At 43.1% G+C, this 22,198-nt stretch overlaps 1 protein-coding gene across 1 annotated transcript in view; it reads right to left on the bottom strand.

The window, feature by feature from the left end:
• Positions 1-7,665: 7,665 nt before the first annotated feature.
• PRKCQ (protein kinase C theta) overlaps positions 7,666-22,198 on the bottom strand; it is a 54,690-nt gene continuing 40,157 nt past the window's right edge. The window contains exons 14-19 of the mRNA XM_066318855.1: positions 18,909-19,000; positions 17,355-17,417; positions 13,686-13,824; positions 10,889-11,077; positions 10,221-10,349; positions 7,666-9,604 (exon numbers count right to left, since the gene is read on the bottom strand). Of these exons, the coding sequence (XP_066174952.1) occupies positions 9,449-9,604; positions 10,221-10,349; positions 10,889-11,077; positions 13,686-13,824; positions 17,355-17,417; positions 18,909-19,000 (768 nt within the window). The 3' untranslated portion in view covers positions 7,666-9,448. The remainder of the gene's footprint in view (positions 9,605-10,220; positions 10,350-10,888; positions 11,078-13,685; positions 13,825-17,354; positions 17,418-18,908; positions 19,001-22,198) is intronic.

The following is a 22,198-nucleotide window of genomic DNA, read 5'->3' as shown; positions in this document are numbered from 1 at the left end:
CCATCAGTGTGGGTGCACCACATCCTTGAGCACTTTTTGGGTGACATAGGTCAATATGACAGCAACAGGGAATGGGTCCACAGGAAAATTCTTTTTTCTCCCTGACAAATAACTTGCAAGAATTCTTTTCTCCTTTCCTTTTCTTTCTCTCTCTTTTTCTTTTTTTTTTTTTTTTTTTTTTTTTTTTTTTTTTTAAGCATCCTGTCCCTCATCTTGAGCTATTATTATAATTTTGAAGACTTCTTCTGAAGTGCAGCCTCTGCTGCAGGCTTTGTCCTGATTCTGACTGATCAGCAGAGGCATGGATCAGGAAAACATAGCATTTATTTGAGGGAGAATAACAGCCCAAGCTCAAAACGAATTTTCTTTCTCCAGATCTTCTCTTTGATACATAACCTAAGTATTTTAATCTGTTTTTTATACCTACCATGATAACTGGGAGTCACAACCAGCTGGGTACTGTGTGGTTTGCGGATGGAGGAACACATGGATTTTAAGCACAGATTTCACAAAGCTCTCAATCCTGAAGGACTTTGTACATATCAAACCTGAACCAAAATCAATAAGGGTACATCTCATCCATGGCTTTATACCATGCCCTGCCTTAGACCCCAATTTGGATGTCACACACAGCAGTGAGTTTGGGCCCAGACTCTGAATTTATGATGAAAAATAAATTTCCCTCCCCACTCGGAACGAAACTGGCTCACACTCTGCAGCTCCTGTCCTCCTGCTCTCTCTCCCTCATCAATTCTCTTTTCCCTTTCACACATCAGCTGCAAACATCTCATTTGGCTGGGATGCTGAAGGCAGGCTCATCTCTGGCAGTTCCAGACTGTTGATTCAATCAGCTCTTACATCAGCACTAACATAAGTAAGTGAAAAAGGCTCTTGAATTTCATCACCTTGCTGAAAAACTGGGATGGATTTCTGGAAGGATTGTTCGATTTGCTTCACTGGGTTTTATAAAGGTTTGTACACAGCATTTAAACTATTATTATTTACTTCTAACAAGCTATTTATGTCCTACTCTCAACTGCCTAATCAATACTGCTCTCCCATCTGTTCCGAGATCCCAACATCAGCAAATTTCAGTTCTCTGCTGAGTGAGTAAAAAAGAAGGAATAATTTAAACACAGTGAGTGAATGAACGAAAAAGAGCCTGAGAGAGACTGAGGTGAACTAAATCTCCATGTCCAAAGTTGGCCAGACATGCAGGAATCCAAGTCCTCAACTCCCTGAGGACATTGCTGAGAGCACTGAAGGAAGATGCCAGGATTCAGAGTACATAAAAATGGTTTCTTTCCCTCACAGGGAGAATATTTTGATACTCATTAAAGCTACTTGAATAAATTTTATTTCAAATTAAATTGCTGAGGCTTCTGGATTTTTCTTTACTTCATTCTGGAACAGACCCAGAGGCTTCACCCAGGCATTTCCAAGGGCACTGCTGGCACAAAACAACTTCTGAAATGATTCTGGAGAGATGAAATCCTCCCTTTGTGAGCTGAAAGGTGAGAGAAGGATGAACATCTGCACATGCAGAGGGGTGCAGAAGAGCAGAGGGTTGATCCAAAGGAAAGAGGTCTCAGCCCATTGCTGCCCTGCCATTGACAAGGACACAGGAGATACCTGGAATCTTTTACAGAGGTGTAAATAATAACACTGGATCTTTTTGGATGAGGTCACTCCAGCGTGAGGTAATTTCTCCTTATTTGGAGATGGCAGGTCTACGAAGAGACGGACAGGGCAATATCTTCAGCCTATTGGCACTATAACCAGGCTATCACAGAGATCACACCTGGGTTTACTTCACAGCAGTTTTGGTGCTTGTTATCAAGGTAATAAACACTTAGCTCTCCAGGGGCAGGCTATAAGAGGGTTATAAGTTTCTCTGACAGTAATAATTAGTCCTTAGTGACTGTAGAGGGAGCTGAGACTGTGCTTAGTCAGGTACAAACACCTACACTATACACACTCTAGTACAGGTATAAATCACAGACCTGATTTCTACAGCACTTTAGTGTTATATGGGCTGCAAATGTGTCACAGGCACAATATTGGCTTAGTCCTGATGTTGGTCTTACAGGCAGCTGGAGAGTGTTTCATTGGACTTGTTTATGGATCATTTTGGGATGAGATCAACCTTCCTCTCCATGTGCCTCTGTTGATGGTGTAGGAAAAGCCCTTGTCTTGTTGAGCTGGACCCTTGGAGTACCTGGCAGTGTTGGATTAATGGCTGGAATCCATGGCATTAGTGGGTTTTTTCAATCTAAATAATCAATCCTATGATTCCATGATCCCTATAGCTAAAGTCAGATGAGGAAAACAAGGCTTATCCTATCATGGAAAATAGATTCCAAACTTAAAATCCGACTCAGGTGTACAGACTGTGGAGAAAAGGGATCCTTAAATTAAGCAAGGTTTATGTCGTTTGCAGAGCCATACTCAAATAAAACCACTTTCCAGACCTCTCTTCTGTAGCAGCAGAAGAAGCTCAAGGTTACTCCAAAATCTCAAATCAAATGAAAGGCAGATGTTTGGGGCTGATTCCTTGGTGTAAATCAGACTTTGTGCCAGGGACACTGAGCAACACCTCTAGTAAGTCATGGTGGAAAGCTGCCTCCACTGGGGTGCTGAGTTACTTCTTCTGAAAATGGAGAGCTTGGTCATAATTTCACCACTCTTCAGTGTCAGTGTTTGGCTGAGCACTTATGGTGAGGAAGAAATGTGCATTTCAGAGAGTGACTCCACAGCGACCAGTCTTTATTACTTCTTTATACCAAGAAAAAAAATGCACATTTTCTCCTGCAGTGGCCCTTTGCGGCCCCAGCCTTGAGTTTTCCTTGTCACCTTCTCAGCCACGTCTAGACTTAAAATTTTGGAAGGCTTTGGAAGCACAAGATCCTAATCTCGCACATGCTCCTGTGCTGATAAAGAACCACATCACAGTTCCCCAGAGCTCCACTGGAGGGGACCTTCTATTTGGAACATGGGAAGTGCTGCAAGGTGGTTGCTGCTGCTAAAAGCAGTGGCTTGAGCTGTTACAGCTGTTTCTCTTCAGTGGTTATTCCACATAAGTCTGTGAAAGCCTTGCTGATTCTCAACAAGGTATTTAATTGAAATATTAGGACACTTGGTCCACATTTCAGAAGGTCCAAGCCCTGCTTTTTCGCTGTTTTTCAGCCAAAGCTGCTGTGGTCTTTTGTGGAGGCTTTCTATTTATTCCTTTCTTTTTAGTACACCCAAAGATAAAGAAACGAGTCTGTGATCTGGTGTAGAGACAGCTCAGCACAAAGGAAGAACTAACATTCCTCTTCCCATCTGAATTCCAGCGTCTCTGGATCTCCTGAAGAACCAAACCACATTATTAAGCTTTAACATCTTTACGAGAAAGGTCGCTCGATGTCACTGCTGACCTCTGCCTCACTACCTCAAAAATGCCACTGTGCCCAGGGATTTATTATCCCTATGATGATTGTGTGCTCCATTTCCCCAGTTTTGTCAGGTTTTTTCCTTCCTTTCATTCTGCCCAGAATGCCCAGAACTGAGCTGATTTGCTGGGTGGATTATTGTTCCTTTGCAATGAGCGTTGCTATTTTGTCCCTTTTTCTCCACTGCTTTGGCCCCATGACATTTTTTGGGCAGGAAAAGGGGAGGCAATGAGAGGTTATATCTTGAACAATTTCACCCTGGTGGAAAATACCAATAACTTAAAATAAATATGCTCACTGAGATATCACATTATCCTGCTGAGCTCATGTACAGCAGAGATAAAATGGCTTTTTTAGAACTGATTTTTCTTTTTCCACCAGCTGAATGGAATATGAAAATACACAATTTAAAGTAACTGTTAGAAAAAAGGTTACACATGATGCTATCAACAGAAGGGAGCTGAAAATTAAATGGAAATGATTACCGAAGAACTCATTTCCTTTGCTACTGGGAGGCTAACAACAATAATAAAATAGAATTTAGAAGTGAAAGCTGAGATTCTTCCTTTGATGTCTGAATATTTTCAGTTTATGTTCCTTTAAAATAAAAGACCACATCATAAATTAAATGTAATACTTAATTTTTATTTTCTCTCCACTGAAGCAGCATGTTTTCCTCTAGGTGATTATTAAAATAATGATTCACCTCCCCAGCTGCTGTGCACTGGCAGGTTTTTGTTTAGGCAGAGAAGCAGCATGAGTTGGGTGATGGCTGGGACCCAGACAGGCAGAATCCAGCTGACTCTTGGAACAGAGATTAAGAGTTGTTGTTTGTTTGTTTGTTTTTAAATTCAACATGTGAAAATGCAGAATGAGAAAGAGCTGATGCCTTCGAGCTTAATCATAGCTGAGCATCTCCTCTGATGTATCTCCTGTGATTGAATCACAGAATGGTTTGGATTGGGAAGGACCTTAAAACCCATTTCATTCCACCCCTGCCATGGGCAGGAACACCTTCCACTATCCCAGGTTGCTCCAAGCCCTGTCCAACCTGGCCTGGGACACTTCCAGGGATCCAGGGGCAGCCACAGCTTCTCTGGGCACCCTGTGCCAGGGCCTCACCCTTATTTGAGAGAAAACAAAACAAAACAAAGAACCAAAAACAAACAAAAAAACCCCAAACAAAACCAACCAACCAACCAAAACCGCAAAAACACACACACACACAAAAAAAAAAACAAACAAAAAAAACCAAAAAAAAAAAAAACACCACCAAAAAAAACCAACACCTGATTCAACCTACCTTCTTCTACCTTAAAAGTGTTTCTCTTCAAAAGCAAGGACAGTTCTCAAAACATCATAACTACTGAGCTTGGTGTCTCTCTCATTATCACTGCTTTAGTATGGGAGAAGGGAACATGCTTGTCAGTGAAAATGGGAATGCAGTGCCCTCTGTTCCTCCTTAATGAGGAACATCCTCAGGAGGATTTTCTTCATGAAGTTTCTTTAGCAACTGCAGAAAACATGTTGATAATTAATTTTTGATGCTTTCTCTTACAAGACTTGACTGAGTGCAGGTGCCGCCTGCTGGAGGCTGAACTCCAGGCATGATTCCACTGCTTACAGAGAGGTGTCCATGGCTGCTGGGGGTATTTCGGGGAAATAGGGCTGTGGGATAAGTCACAGGTTGTAGGACAGACCCATATTTAGCAAAAGTCCTCCAGGATAACCCAAGGTGTCTCAGAAATATTACCTGACTAAAAGCAAGCAGTTAAACTGCATTCCTCTGCTACAGACAGCCTAATTAAAATACTTGAATTGGGAGCTGAATCCAGATTCAAAGCAGAAATATTTGGATTTCTAGGGGAGATGTCTGGAACATCCATGTCCCAGATGTCTGATCTGGGAAGCCAGATCAGAGCCATTCTGGTCTTAGGCTGTCACATCCTCTGGAATCTCCAGAAGTTCTGTGCTTTGGCTTCAAAAGCAACTCTAGGATGGTACTGATGGCTTTGAAGGAAAACAGCAGAGCTCTAATTGAAGCCAATGGATGAAGGGGAGTGTTATTTATGTAACATTACACCAACCTGTATCCCTCTTTTCTGACCTTACTTGCCTTTTCTATGCTTATTTCACCTTCCACAACTGGATGCTTTCTTTTCTTTTGTTTCACATTTTATCTATGTTTCAATTCTGTCTTTGTGTACATAAACATTGAGGTGATGTAGAAGATAAAGGACTCCAAAGTGCCTGTTATCAACAGCGGAATGGACCCTCTACAGTGGGTACAGTCACAGGGCTGCAGCCAGTGCCAGTTACAGAAGAGCCAAAAATACACTTATTTCCTGTATTTCACCTGCTCTGCTGGTGCTGTGATGTGCCAGAGATAAAATTTCTGTGTAAGCAAGGAAGGTAGAAAAGCTTCCTGAGCTCTGCACTGACACCTCCGCTGCCTGCACACCACAAGACACACTTTGAGTCACACACTGATGATGAGCTGGTGGCTGCAGCTGATGTGGCATCCCTGGAGCGAGGGAGCAGGTCAGGTTCCAGCTGGGATCTCTCATGTGGAGTTTTGATATCTGAGGTACAAATATAATTACAAAGGGAGGAGCATTTGCACTGCCAGGACCCACTTTTTGGAGTTGTCTTGTCAGACAGGGACTTTTCGTGACACCTCTGTACTGCAGGACTGTCTTGTAACAACTGGGCAAAGTTGCCTTTCTTTTCAGCACAGACTGTAAGGAGCATGGTGAGGTGCAGGACAGAGCTTGGTTTTCCTCTTCTGAACGCTGAGGAGCTGTGACACCAACTCAGCTCCTCTTGGGAGTCTTTGCAGGAGTGCTGAAATCAGGCCTTGTCATTTACAGGTGACTCCCACTCATCCTGATTTGGTGGATGCCAACAAGTAGGAATTCATACACTCATCAAGTGAGGCAGCAAGACTGAGGAAGGAACACTTGGGTGCTGGAGACTCCCAAATCTTGAGTTGAAGCAGGTGGTGCTGGAGGTCAGACCCTGATGTTTGCTGGTCCTGCAGTAGTGCTGTGATCTCACACGGCTCCAGAACAGGATTGAGCCTTTGGCAAATGAATAACCAAACCTGTCAAGCCCCATCTACTATACCATAAAATGAGCAGTTTACGGAGGAGGGGAGAGAAAGAAAGAGAAATAAGATGAGAATGGAGGTTCCAGGTTCAGCTAAGGCAAAGGAGCATCTCTGTGGGTACCTGGGCTCCTGCTCATTTCTGTGTGGGTGTTTGGCTCTCAGCCCTCCCTGGCTGTTATCTCTCAATCACTGTCACCACAGGAAAGCGTTTGCTGCTTCCCACGTCACTCTTCACACTGCACAGGCACAGCTGGGACACACAGTGAGCACGTTTGTGGTGGCTCATACCCACCTTTCCCCATCTCCCTGCCCCCATCTCAATGGGTTGGTTGGGTTTTCAAGCTGAAGGTGCCTTGCAGAGAGAAGCAGGTGGTGCTTCTTGTGGTTTGCATCAAAAGCTTCACACAAATCTTAATGCTGTGCCTGCTCTAGCAGTTACTCAACGAGTTCCTTCACAAGTCATGCTTACTTGTGGTTCTGTGGGACCACAGTTGGAGTGCAGAGAGCCTTCCTGCTGATCAGAGAGGTGTTAAAACCTGTTTCTCTTCAGTGACTTAATCACAAAAGGTGAACCAGCACCCTCCTTCCTTAGTCTCTGCTCTTGGGTTGTCCCTGCATTGGTGTCAAGACCAAACTGCTGTGCCACTGCAGAGAACATCCCTGACAGTCCTTCAGGGATACTGCCAGTCTTCAAACACTTAGAAGTGCAGTCTCTAGTCTGGATCAGGCTGGTCAGACTCTGTCAGAGTCATGGACACACTCAGGCCCTCACAGGACTTGGCTGACCCAGCCTCATTCAGGTGTCAAAGGAAGATGTCATAAGTCAGTCTCTATTAACAATGACCTCTGCACATCTCCTCTGCAACCCCTCTGAGATACCAGACACATTCAGAGCTGAAAAAGGAACATTTCACTCTCTTCCTGGATACCTTTGAACAGCACCAAAGCCTTGGTTTAGATACTGCCTTGTGGAGTAGTTACAGTTGTTCAAGTGCTTGCTGCTGCTGTGTATTTATGGGTTGGAATTCCCCTGGGGAATGTTCCCCACACAGCACAGAGCCATTTTAATGGCTTTTCTAAGCACCTCTGTTCTTTGTCCCTATTTAATCACTTTAATTCCCATTTCCCAATTATACACAACATTTTATTAAACTGTACAAACAGCACTGGCATTTAAAAAATTAATGTTAACCGTTGTAATTAAACATGATGACCAGCTCCACAAACTGCGAGCACAAATTCCCCCTCCTGCATTTTATACAGCACAAACAAGATTTCATCAGAGTCACAGGACTGAAACCTTTCTGAGGGTGTTCTGCCCTTCTTGTTGACTTCAGGCACTTCAGCCTTTGCTCCTGCTGGATTCTGTGCCTGCAGTCACTGCCAGTGATATCCCAGCACTGCCTGCAAGGCTGCATTCATCCTGTTGGGAGGTCCTAATTGACAGCCTGGACCAGCAGAACCAGGAAGGCACCTCTGAAGGGAAGCTGATTTTGAGATAATTTACCCTCTAGAGCTTTTCTTCTCCATGGACTGGAGGTTGATGTAACAAAGCTCCAAATGTATATTCTTCAGATAGATCCCAACACCAACTTGAGTGACTGCCTAAGCCTAAGTTGTTACAAAATCTTCTTTTTAAGCTCTGGCTTGATTTTGACCCAGCTTTCCACAGGTGTCTCAGTGACAAGCAGTAACTGGGTGGTTTCACAAAACTGCAACCTCAGAAAACAGTGCACCTTTATTTAAAAGGATCCCATGGTGAAAGGATCACAGAAAATATTCCTGTTTTTTTTAAATCCACCAACCCACCTACATTCCCACAGACTGCAAAGGGATAGAACACACAGCAAAATGTCACAAGGTGGAGATAAAGGCCACCCTCACCTGATGTGCCTCCTGCCCTGTGACCATCCTGTGCAGCTCATTGACCTGTGCCAAAGAGCTGGGACATCATTTAGAGAAATAGAAAATAAATCAGCCTTTGCAGGACCAGTTAGTACCTTTCAAGTGAAATCCCCCAATTCTGTGACTTGGAAGGCCACTTTTACAATTCTTAAACAATCATTTGAGGAAACATGTTGCATTTTTCTCATGTGGTTTTAGACTAAAACATCAGAAAACCCCATCGAGATCTTGCCCTGAGTCAGGTGTGTGAGAAGACACTTGAAGCTTTAGAACAGGGTTCTCGAAGCATTCTACAACTTCCCATCCTTGCTGCTCAGACACTAAGCGTAAACCTGGTTTTCTGTACTGATCTTGGCACTTCCTTTGGTAGCAATCCACTGAGGTGTGCAGATGGCAGAATTGGCACCTGAAAAAAGTCTCTTTGTCCCATGGAGAAAAATTGAGCCCTAGCACCCGTGAACAGCATTTTTAAAGGGTGTAGGGAGCAAATCTCTTCTTCAAATCTCTGCACACTTTTGCAATGCTGCACATGTGCAAGTGGAGGTTACCAAAGCATCCAACCTGAGTCTTCTCTGATACCCTCAGGTCCTGAGCCAACCACTTTTCCTTCAGAAGGTGGGTCTGGGTCAGAGTAACAGAAATGGGCACTGACATCACCAGAAGCTCAAATATACTTATTTTTCCCTACAGAGAAACCTGTTGGCTGTGTGTACCAGTAGTGGGGAACAGGTTTTGGCACCTCCTCGTTTTCAGATGCTCTCAACATTGGAAAGAGAAAGAAGAGAGACCAAAACATACCACAAAGAAACTTTATCATCAATGAAGAGTGGGCTGGCATCTGCTATGGACTGGAATAAGTCAGAAGCCTCCAGGCATGGTACAAGCTTTCACTGAGTTGCTTTCTTTCTGGAGGGTTCTTGACAAAAATAACCATGCACAGTCTTCAGTTGACAAAGTGCTACTCAAATCATTACAGAGAATTCCTTCAGTAAGGTAGGTCTCAGGAAAATATTTTCTCCATTTTAGGGTTCACAAAAGAGAAGTTGCTGAACATATTTTGGTCCATGCTGTTAATCAGTGCTCTGTCAGCACAGGACAGTCTGGGTTTTTCATTTAGGAATTCCTTGTCGAAGTTGCTACAGTCACTCGGAGATTTCTTCAAGAAAAGGAAAAAAAAAAAAAGTCAAACCACTAACAGTCAGATCTTCATTACCATGGTACTGATCCTATCAGGCTGCTTCCTATGGGCTCTGCTCAACCTTTAGTTGGGAGCCAGTAAATATAAATATTATAAAGGAGACACTGAGCCTGTGATCCAGGAATTCTGCCAGGCAAGGATGTTACAGCTTTGTAACATGGCAGACTGAACTCACCAATTGTATAACAGTTGTGGAAGACTGTAAAATGAAAGTATGGTGTGCTTGTCAAATTAAGTTCTATTATTATTATTAATAGAACTGTAAGAATTTAATGAGACTGTTATTAATAGTCAGAATTATTCTGATTTAGCCAAACACCTGGTTCCTGTTTTACCTTCTGCAGTGCAATGAAAGGTAATAATTTCAGAATGGGCTGCAGTTACGTGGTGAAGGGAAGGTGTTACCCTGCTGCAGTAACTGAGAAAGACATGAGTAATTTATGGTGTGGGTGTGCCAGACCCAGGCCTGCAGTCACCACAAAGCAGTACTGTGAGGATCAGGTCACGCAACCAGTAGTAATGCACAGTTTAGAAGACCTGAGATTGGTGGAACTGAAAGAAGATCTATCCTTACCACTCTTGGTTTGAAAGGAGGCTCCATCCTTCTCTCTTCCAAAGCTTCCCAGTTGATTTCCCGGAAAAAGGCGTGCTGGCGGATGTTCCCTCTCGCTCCCAGTCTCCTCTCAGGCTCTCTTACAAAAAGCTGGAATGTTGATTCCATAGGTTAAATTCTCTGATGATAATACAGGCGCAAAGCAGGGTGGAATGTGTAATTAGCCAGAGTTGGCGCAATGAGAAGAGGCCATAATGGAGAGAATGTTGGGATTTTTTTTTCCTAAACAAGGAAGTTTACTGATTGGTATAAAGATGATTGCAACCTCTAATCCTGACAGATGTACAGGCTGTTTGGGCAGAAAGATGGCAGCATGTACCCCAAAAAGAGATGTTCAACATCTCAGTCTGATGTAATCCTCAATTTGAAGTATTTTTTTGAGGAGTTAATGACACTTGTGCCTTAGGGACTGCTCTGCAAAGAAACCGATCTCTCCGAGGAGCCACCATCACAAATCAGGAGAAGGAAGACACACAAATCTCCTTATGGGAGAGGTGTGGTTTTATGCCCACAGGACGAACAGTGTCTAAACTAAATCTGTTCCTCTCTACAACTGAAGCTGAAGAGAAACAAATTGAAGACAACAATTCTGGCAGAAAGACCTCCATTTGATGGGTGGTGATCCTTACCTTCACCAAAATGTCCTTTGCATCCTTGTCCAGCCAGCGAGGGTAGAAGGGGTTATCCATACGGATGGACTGGAAAAGCTCCTCTTCATCTTGGCCATGGAAAGGGGATTGGCCAATGAGCATCTCATACAGGAGGACACCAAAGGACCACCAGTCAACAGAGGTGTTGTACTTCTGCCCCAGCAGTATCTGCCCAGGAAGAGGAGCCACAGAAACAGAAGTTAAATGTTTGACATGAGTTTTTCAACTTCAGGAGGGTGACCAGACCTTGCAACAGCTGCTCTGCAGATTGGGCTATCAGGGGTGCTTCTCTTGCCTGAAGCAGGAGCCAGAAATCTGCCAGTGGTGCAGGGCCTGTGGCTCCTGCAGCAACGAGGCACAGCCACACCTGAGTGCCAAAACAGTCCCATGTAACTCTTAAGTTACTTGAACAAGTCCTTGGCTACCACGGAGATCACAAATAGAAAAGATGAGACAAGTCATTTCAGCCTGCTCTCCAAGGGTTCAAATCAGGCTTGAAGTCCAAGAGGACAAATTAGTATTTTGGGATTGATTCCAGTGATCCAAGCTGAGTTTTAGAATTACAAATGTGGCAGCATAAAGGTACTTTAGGACTATCAGTCACTTAAAATGGTGTGACTATCCCAGCAAAATCTTCCCCAGGAAAAACATGAAAGGGGTTGCTGCTCTGTCCTCTTGAGACCAACTGGATTTTAGATGGAGGAATGGGAATTTGTCCTCAGTCAGTCCCTTGGTTTGTGCATTTCAGTGTTACTTACAAAGTGACATCCAGCTGGAGTGACACCCTCCCCAGGGTCCAAAGGACCATCATCACGTTCTCAAACTTCCTCTCTGGAGAGGCAAGATTGACCTCAGCTGTTGAGGAGATATCTAGAGCTGAACCAGTTATCACTATCTCCTTTTACAGCTAAGGAAGGGAATTTGCCCAATTTTAAATATCCAGATAAATATCTACCTGCTGTAAAATACAATTCCTGTTTGTCTCCTTTGGTTCTCAAAGAACCACACATAGATTTTTACATTGCAGATATCTAAAGGTTCACATGATGACTGTGGTGTGTAGGATTCTCATTGAAATTTTAGAGCTGTAAAGGGGAAAATTTAATTTTGAGGCACAATCTTTACTCTCAAATCTACATCTTGGTTGCAATGGGATGCTCTATACTACATCTCTCTCCAAAAGAGGAGATGCCAAAAGGACAAAAAAGAGATTTGAATATATGATATAATGTATATGAGTTCCACTCAGAGCCAGAAAAAAAAATAAATCAGCAAGACCTCTTAATTTTTTTTGACCACTTACAAATGAAATCATCCCTCTGAAAAAACCTGTCCCTCTGAAAAGAGAAATTATTTTTATAAGGTTTTATCTTTTAAAGTCCAAAGTATCTGGAAATTGAAATGGAAGTGTTTTATGACAGTCAGAAAGAAAAAACTTTATTTTGTTTGAAATTATGCAGGAAAAAAAAATAAACTCAGCAATTTAATTGCAGGCTGTCTTTTTTTTTTTTTTTTTTTCCCCAGGTATTTTTTGAAATGAAAAGAAATTGCTTATCTACTGACCAAACCCCCCCTTATTTGCATGGCTGTGGCCAAGATGCTGGGTCTGTAACAAATTACAGTGGTAGCAGCTGCAGTGAAATACTGACAGAGTCCAGTGCTTCTGCCTGTGGCAGGAGAGATGATCCATAAACTCTAGAAGTGCTTTCAATTTAGAGCTAAAATGTTTTATATGCACTCGTTGAACCCCTAAAATAAACATAGTGCAGAAATAAAACTCTGAGCTATTTCAGTTGTTCTCTTTTCTGTAAAATAAAATCACAGATAATGGATCAACACTTGGCTATCTTTTTTTTTTTTTAGGAGCAAAAAATAGCTTTTTTCTTTTTCATAAATAAAAAGCATACTGAAGTGGAATAAAAGACAATTGCAGCTTGATTGCAGAGCACACTTAGACCCATTCTTAGACAACAGAAATCCAATTGATTCGAAGAGACCCTTGAGCCAGCAGTGGTGTAACCTCAGCCAGAATCAAGCCCTGAGTGCACAGTGAAGGACCAATGAATTATAGTACAGGGAAAAAAAAAATCCCTAAAGGCTTTGACAGCTCTTTGGAAAGTACCAATATCCATCATGAAAACACTAAAATTACGAAATGGGTTCTTGAAAGGTAAATAAATGGATTTCAGATCGATGTCAGACATGATGCATGGATGACTTGTAGGTTTTTCTCTGAGCTAAAAAATATTTTCTTTGGTCACCTAATTAGGCAAAGCCTCTCCATAGTAAGATCTATCATGGTGTGAAGTCATCAGGTTAAGGAAACTTTCTCTTTTCTGGATGGATTTAGTTCAAAACAACTAAATTTTCTAGGGGAAAAAAAACCAAAACAAAAAGCAACAAGTTTCTGTCTGGTTAAAAATTGAAAGAAATAAGGGAAAGGGTACTGTCAGCGTTCCTCATGCTGTGTCTATTCCTCAGTTACAGAACTTCTTGGGGTTCTTTCTGCCATGGCCCAAAAAGTAATTTCCATTAAGAATTCTTCTTCTTGGTTTAAACCAAGCTCCACTTGCACCAAAAAATTAATTAGCCACAAAAATAAACAATGCCAAACAGCAACACAGGCTCTGAGCCATGCTGAAATCCAGTTTCTGGCCTGGAACTGCTCCAAACAAGGTTATTACTCTTTGCAACCTCCACCACTGCACAACAGTCGCATCTTAAGGCTTTTCCTGTCCCACAGCACTTGCTGACCCCCCCAGTGCCCCACACCTACCTCAGGGGCAATATAGTCAGGAGTCCCACAGAAAGTGCTTGTCTTTGCATCTCCAAACATGTTCTCCTTGCACATCCCAAAGTCAGCAATTTTGATGTGCCCCTCATTGTCCAGGAGGACATTATCCAGCTTCAAGTCTCTGAGGAGGAAAAGAAGAAAACCCCATTCTTCAAAGTGTAAAGCACACAAGTTATTTTAGCAGTTACATTCATTACACTTGTTCCCTGCCTCTGTGTAGTGCCCAGATGCTGGAAATACAAAGGAAGGCTGAGGGATAAATGAGGAACTGCTCTCTTGGGCTTCAGCATCCCTCTTCTGCATTTCTCTTGTCTCAGCACTGATTTATCTGCTGGAGAAGACACAGAGTCATGGAATCACAGAATGATTTGACCTGGAAGGGACCTTAAAGACCACCCAGTTACAATCCCCTGCCATGGGTAGGGACACCACCACTAGACCAGGTTGCTCCAAGCCACATCCAGCCTGGCCTTGAACACTTCCAGAGACCACATCACCCAAGACATCTAAAAGCTGTTTCCTTCAAGGATGCGGAATAGAGAAGCTAAGAAGGGCTTTGTGCCAGCTGGTGCTTCTGTCCTAACACAGCCTGGAGAAACAGAGCAGGTAATTCTCACTCTCTCATTCCCTGGGGATCTCACTATTCTCTCTGAAGCTGCTGCCAGATCTCCCTGGTAGTGCAGTCTCTACAAATGTCACAAGAGGCAAGGACCCACAAGCCCTGCAGAGAGTCAGAGTCATCCCAGGCATCAGCAGAGCTCCCATCATTGCTGGGCTGCACCATCTGAACCCTGGGATTTACAAAGCCTTTCACACTCAGCTGCCAGGCTGTTATCTGAGTTTTCAGGCTCTGAGCTACTCTGGGAAGCAAAGATCCCAGAGAGATGAAGAAAACAGAAATGCACAGAGAAGGAAATAAAATGAGCTGATGAATCATGACCATTGGTGGAGAACAAAGAGGTCCTCTAGTGGGAACTAATTCTGAAAGGAGAGAAAAGCTTGTAAAGAAGAAAATAAAGGCAGAAAGAAAGGAAGGCTGGCAAGGTTTCTATGTTAATTTTCTTTAATCTTACCTAAAGGTTTTGTTTTTATTTGAAATAATGACCCAGGTAAAATGTTTGGATCAGTGATGCTGCATTTAACTGAGGATGTGGGTAGAATTTGGGTCACCTGGTCCATGAGCATACACATTCCTGCACTGTCTGGTTCATGCTATCAATCACTGCTCCTTCTCAGGGCACCCAAAGCACTCAGACACATTTGCTTACAGTTGAGAGTGTAGCTGGTTTTTTTCACACTAATTCACAGCCTACACATATTTTGGCCAAAAGGCCAAGTTGGATGGGGCCTGATCCAGTGGACAGCATCCCTGTCCATGGCAAGGGGGCTGGAACTAGGTGATCTTTAAGGTTCCTTCCAACCCAAATCCCTCTGTGAATCTGTGATTTTCCACACCTCAGGCAAGAGGTCTAACCACGATGCTACTGCACGGACACCCTCCCACTGACAATTGCTTTACAATGTGGGAGGTTTCTTTTCGGAGATGTTCCTCAAAGAAGGCAATTTCTAATCCTTGATGTTCCTGGGATGATGGCCTGAAATTGCAGGGAAGACGATTCTTCAGCCTCCCTTTGTGCAAAGCTCCTTGTCCTGCTTGGGCCAGGTCCTCATCAGGGTGGGGGACACTGGTGTTTACACACTAAATCGTTGTCATGGGGACATTGTTCGCTGCCGTAAGAATATGGCCCAAGACAAAATGGGAGCCATCAATCAAAGAGAAATACAGAGAAAACTGAGACATTTGCCTTCCAAGTGGCAGACACTCATGTCGTCACAATTTCCAGCTGGAATGACTTATTTTAGTTGCAACGTTGAGATCAATCTCGGGCTGCCAGCACTGCTTTTATTCATCCGGTAGAACGAAGCAAAACAAAAAACCCATCACCTACAGTTTGCTTTCATTATTTTGATGAGTCTCAAACTCATTGGCTCCAGGGACTAGAGTTTCTGCCAAAAAATGCCTTGGCTCATTTGTTAAAGTTTAAGCCAATGTTTCCAAACTTGGGTGCATGAGGCAGAACAGCTGGATTCATTATTCTTATGACATCGCAAGAGACGTAGTTTCAAAAATTATTTCTGTTCACTTTCCTACATGCTTAGTTTGCTCTGACAGAGATACTGATGACTCTGTGTTCTCAGCTGACCTCGTTGTCATTGTCTTCAGTGAAAAAGGGAAGAGAGTAGGACTGGTTAAACCTTTTCTCTCAACGTTTAATACCGAAAGCAATATCACGAACTCCTGGGAATGAGATATTTCCTTCTATCCACATGCTACCCAGTGCCCAGATGTCCCAGTTTCTCCCCAGTTCCCAAGGCTCCAGATTAAACACCTCTCTTCTTTGAGGAGGAAATGGGTCTCAAACCCCAACACAGCACTGGCACAGTGATTCCAAGTAAAAATGTGAATTATAAATAAAATGTCAGCATTAGCAGTCCTGCCATAAAAGTCACCATGTCCTGCAGACACTTTATACTGGATTTTCTGAGAAGGTTGACTAAAATTAACAGACAAGGCCAAGTGATTTGGGCACTTCAGAAAATATTTCCTTTCAATGATGGAGAATAATAATTAGAGCCAGAAAAGTTGCTGAAGCCCCAGAGATCATCTTAGCTTAATGCCACTGATATCGATCTCATGTTTATGCAATCACCATCAGCGGTCAATAAAGACTATAAATGGCTCCCACATGAGTACTAATAAGAATCAAAGCTCGTGTTTTAAAGGGAGAATGGATTGTGAGCAAGTCATCCACTTTCAGCATTTGCTCTAATGTTCACACTACATGACAAACACTGAAATAAGCTCATTTTGGATTCAGCAAACATCGTTGCTGTAGGGAGCTTTCTCATTTATTTGTGACAAGTTATTTGTTTTCTGCTTTTAAAGAAGGCTGCAATTTAGTAACTGAATTTTGCCATGAAGCTGAGCTTAACCAGAGCTCCCCAGAAATTCAACTCCTCTATTGGCCATGGGAAATCAGACTGTGGCCTAATTTCTGGTAGAACTGGGCACTTCCCATACCCATTTTAACACAGACTTGACGAACATAAAAATGCCCTCTGCTTTCTGCTTACCACAAGAAGAGCTTAACAGACAACTCAAATTCATGATGGTGAGATGAATCCCATCTCCCCATTGTGCACAAAATTAATCCGAAATTAAGATGCATCACTGTCTCCCTGCTTTTGTTACTTGAGTTGAGCTTGTCACCAGTGTCCCAAGGTAACCAGCACAACACATGTACCAAATTTCTTGTGTCTGATGACCTTAATACACCTTGATTTGTTGAAAGCTTAAACAAGGTGCCTACACTGGGCGCTGTGTGAATGACTCAGTGTAAATGCACCCAAGGGTTTGTTTTAATGTTATCTGAAATAGGACAGGGTTCTGAAAGAAGGATCAAAACTGCCTTTTCTACACTCTCTCTTCAAAATAAAATACCCAAACTCTGTAAAATGGAAATCTGCAGAGAAATGCAGGGCCAGTAAGTACAGCCAAGAAACAACCTCTCTGTTGCCATTGGTGCTTGCAGGGAAAAGCAGAAAAGGTTTAGCATTTGGCATATTAATTACACTAAAGAGTAAAATTACCTGTATATTATGCCCTTGGAATGGAGGAACTGGAGCCCACAAATGATTTCAGCAGCATAAAACCTAAATGACAGAAGGCACAGATTAGAACAGGAGCTTCCCAAAGGCTTTTTCAACTAGAATCCAAAAAGATGGAAACTTTTTCTCCACAAGAGCCAATGTTTCATTAGGCTCCCAGAAGGTTTGGAGTGTCTCCAGAAGGCTTGGGGTGACTGTGTTTTACTGATGGGTGATGTGAGATTCCCAAAATCAGGTGGGAATCTGGGATGGGGAGCACAGACAGACTCCCAGCCTTGCCAAACTGCCCTCTTCCCTGCTCAGATTTATGACCTGCCTTTAAAAGAGTCCTGGAATTCTGGAATTACTTAGGCTGGAAAACCCATCTAGCACCAAGTCCAACCATTAACTCAGCACTGCCAAAATCATTAAATCATGCCCCCAGGTGCCACATCCACATTTCTTGAACACTTATAGGGACAGTGATACCACCACTTCCCTGTTCCAATGACTGACCACACGTTCAGTGAAGAATATTTTTTTCTGATTTTGAAAGCTTATCCATAGTATGGACTATCCAGCAGGTTGGTGGCCTTTCTCTGGAGCTTTCTTGAGCTTGAATGTGTTGTTCTCAGCACATTTTTACCCAAAGGACACCACCACATCTTGCTGCAAAGATGCAGCATCAATGTGAAGAATGAAAGTGCTGTCCCAGAAGGGAATGAAACCAGAGGATCATATTCCCCTCCAGTGTGGCACAGCTCTGCTCCCTCAGCCTTCAATGCATTGGCTCTTAATTCTGGGCATTCAAATGCATTTGGAAAAAATCATCAGACACTGATTTAAATGATGGTGTGGAGTTTTTATTATTAAATTATTAAATAAAAGTAATTCCTATAGTGGTTTCAATATTGACTTTCAAATTACCTTTTGCTTGCAGAAGGATCAAAAGCACCTTTCATTTATTCTAATTCTTCTATTTATTTAATCAAAGGTAAATACATTTTTAATTCTCGGCTGCTATATTAATTTTTTGTTTAAATTTGCCTTTTGTGGTTTTGATAGGTTTTCACCCTACCCCCTTGAACTTAAAGGGGAAAAAAAGGAAAATCCCATTACTTCTAACAAACAACGGCTTCACCTCTGACCACTGGACTGGGAACCTCAGCTTAAGCAGGTCGTGCACCTTGGCCATAGAGTGTTGTAAAGAAGCAAAGTCATGTCTGAGTGAAACCAACTGTGTGGTGCAGCCTAAAAGTCTTCTTTGGGAGGGAAAGGAGGATGGCAAGTGACTCCCTCCAAGTCCTTCACTGAGCTGGGAGGATGGCCATCAACTTGGTTTTGTTGATTTTGGAGACAGCTGGGACAGAGAGGGGCTAGGCTTCCAGCACAAACATCATCCCCACTTTGCAGATGGGCAAGGCGAAGAGAGGTCAAATAATCTGCCCAAGAGTTCCTCTGCAGGGCAGCAACAGAGCTGGGAATAATATCAAGTCCCCAGTTTGCTCCTCTTTCGTGTGCACCCTGCAGGCCCAAAGGCAATGGTAAATATCTTACGTTGCTCTGGGAAGATCGAACTTATGGCAGCTCTGGATATGGAACATGAGGTCTCCTCCATTGAGGTATTCCATCACAAAAAAGAGGTTTTCCTAGAGAAGGAGACAAGATGAGAATAGATAAAGGGTGGTGAAGAGGGAAGTAAAAGTTTAAATGTTTTAAACAAGAAAACCCACTCAGAAAACACTCAAAAAGAGGAAGGAAAGTATTACTATGAGGGTTTTCAAATTAAAAAAGCTCCTTTTTAGATTCCTAATTTCTCCTCTTGGTTCCCTAAGGCCAGACTCACACCCCCGGCTCTGATTTCTATAAGCACCATTAACAAACACTGTAAACCCACTTCATAACCAGCTGGGGCCATGGATTTTTACCAGCAGAGCTCCAGGCTCACAGAAAGGGGTCAGTAACTTTACAGTGCCCGTATAGCAGAAAGACAGACGGACAAGCTTCTCAGGGGACTAGTGGAAAAGGCAAAAATCACTCGCAGCGCTCCTCTGGTTCCCATCCCAGTACAGTATCCACAGTATCCATCCAGTGCTGTGACTTCAAGCTGGTGTCACCTGCATTCCTGCACAGCTTCTGTGGAGGAACCTGGGTCTGACTTTTTCAAGTTATTAGAGACACCGACCAGACACAGAAATTTGTTTTAATCACATGCTTGATTTTAAGCCTCAAAGCTGCTCTAAGTAGCTTGCTGGTGGGAAAAGTAATGAATCAATCATATTTCTAGACATTGAGCACCTGCATGTCAGAGAAGCCTGGAAAAAGTAGATTTCTTGTCCTCAGTTGCATGCAACCATCCATTGTTGGACCAGGGCAATGAAAAATTCTACTCCCGGTACATAGAAACAATGGAATCTGTATATAATGAGCAGATGTGATCACTGAGGTTTCTTTTCCAATCCTTGATACAGAACCATGGAACCACAGAGTGGTTTGGGTTGGAAGGGACCTTAAAGACCCCTAAAGTTCTACCCCTTGCAGGGGCAGGGACACCTCCCACTAGACCAGGCTACTCATGTACGTGACATTGATCATGAGATATCTTCATCAGCCATAAATTCCCCACCAGAATCCTGCAGAAGCTGGTTTAGATTGATCCCTTCCAGCCTGAATTGTCTTTACAAAGCAGAAAGGACACCTTTTTCTGGAGGAAAAGGATCTGCACACTGAGTTATGGTGCCAGTTTAAACTTCTGTTTTGGGAATCTCACCTTTTGTGCATAAATGCAGGAATAAAACAAAATGGATGCAGTATTTTTTTTCCCCTCAAAAGCCTCTCTGTTCTGTACAGACCTGAAGTCAGCCATTTCTAGGCTATGCTATAAATTTTATTAATATCTACCTTGTGTTGCCTATTGCCCATTACATTTTTTTCTGGGGAGGAAATAGAGTTATTTTCACTTGTATTTTTAACAGTTGAAGGTTTTTATCCATAAGATCTAATGTAAGTATTTCTGGAAGCAAGCCAAGAGCTGGCTATGTTAAAAAACCACAAAAGTGCTTGTTCCTTTCAAACAACAGCTGTCTGCTCTAATTTGTGCAATTTCTTTAGCCAGATCCTCTTAATTACAGCACTCTTATTTAAATGGACTCACTGGAAACCCCACCTGTCATCCAACAAGCTCAAAGTCAGATCTGGCCTCCTGGGGAAAGAATACAAATTCCATTACTAAACGAAATGGGTGCAGGTTTTCAGTGTTTCTTGCATCTGCAGGGGGCTGTGCATATAAATGAGTTCCAGCAAGTAAAAAAGCCAAAGGAAGGTGGGAAATTTAGTGAAGAAATGCATAAATCTTGGAAGCAATATGAGCTCAGGAGCCCATTCAGGAAAATACTTGAACAGATGCTCTTTGGGAAGGTACACAGGAGGTGATAGGGTTTAGCCAACAACACACCAGCCACCTCATGTGTCCTGCTGGGACTGAAGAAAACTCATGGGTCTTGCAATGGGCCAGACTCAGCTATAGTGGGCTGGGAAGGAGAAAACCTCTCAGTTCTCCTGTAAACTCCACTGATTTTGGCTACACCTTATCACACATCTCTAACTGTAAGTTAAAATCCATGTTTATCCAGTAGAATGAGCAGTCACGCTCTGCTTGTTCATGAATTTGAGCAACTATCTGATGTTCCTGTTTAACTAAACCTAGCAACTCTGACTTGAAACTGGGGATTCCAACAGTATCCTTGAGGGGAGAAAAGGTGGATAAACCCCTCAGATTAATTTACATCCCTGTAGCTCAACTGCCTTAATCCGTGAAGCTGGAGAATACAAACTCTACGTAGGAATGTTCAGTACTGAAGTTTAAGATATATCAGGTGCTACAGAGTGGTACATAAACCCTACTGGAAAGACAGACAGGATCACTCTGACTTTCCTACTCTGGGGCTTGGAAGTTCCCCTTGCTTCTTAAGAAGTGCAGATGTCCAGAATAGCTCGTGGAGGAGAACTGGTTGAGATCAGCCCTACGTCACCATGAGTGGCGAGGAGTAACCGAGAAGGGCAAAGTGCACCAACTTACTGGAGTCAGCTTCCTAGGTCTGAGATCTACAGAGACACAGAACACTTTAAATATGGGAAGTGGCAAAACCCATTCTTGAAACCACTGAAAAAAGGGAGTGCTAGAAATCAAACGGTCAAGAGCGGCGCAGAGGATGTTCTGGCTCCAGCTTTACTTCCTCTTGTCCTGGGAAAGTTAACTGTTGGCTCCTGAAAGTTAACTGAGAGGCTCTGGAATCTATCAGCACTTGGAGCAGGCAAGGAGAGGCTAATGGGGTATTATCTGGTTGAAAATGTCCCTGCTCACTGCAGGGCATTTGTAGTAGATGGTTTTAAAGGTCCCTTCTAATCCAAACCATTCTCTGATTCTCAAGGCTCTGCCATGCCCTTATCCCCTGCAATGGTCCTGCCTGTGGATGTTGAGCAAACAAGCAGGAACGTTGTTACTCAGTGGTGAGACCCACACAGCTCTGCAGGTGGCTTGGAAAGAGTGCCCTGCCCCTCTGCCCTGCAGGCAGGTGGCAGACAATTTGCTGACCACCTGCGAGAGCATTCCTGGGTAGAAAATGCTCAAGCCAAACTTTTGGTCACAGTTCCAGACTCACACGACAGAACTGAAAAGTTTGGTGTCATGGCAGATCTCAGGGCCATCTTTTACAGCCACAGAGCTCTAGGAGGACTGGAAAGGCACTTACTGCACTCAGTGATGGTCACTGCACCAGGGGAGTTGTAAAATCATAGAAATTCTGAGTTAGAAGGGACCAGTAAGGATCATCAAAGTCCAATTCCCG

Source organism: Sylvia atricapilla, chromosome 5, assembly GCF_009819655.1.
Source record: "Sylvia atricapilla isolate bSylAtr1 chromosome 5, bSylAtr1.pri, whole genome shotgun sequence".
Lineage (NCBI taxonomy): Eukaryota > Metazoa > Chordata > Aves > Passeriformes > Sylviidae > Sylvia > Sylvia atricapilla.
Note: the sequence above shows the minus strand (reverse complement) of the source record. Positions and strands in the feature narration are given on the sequence as shown.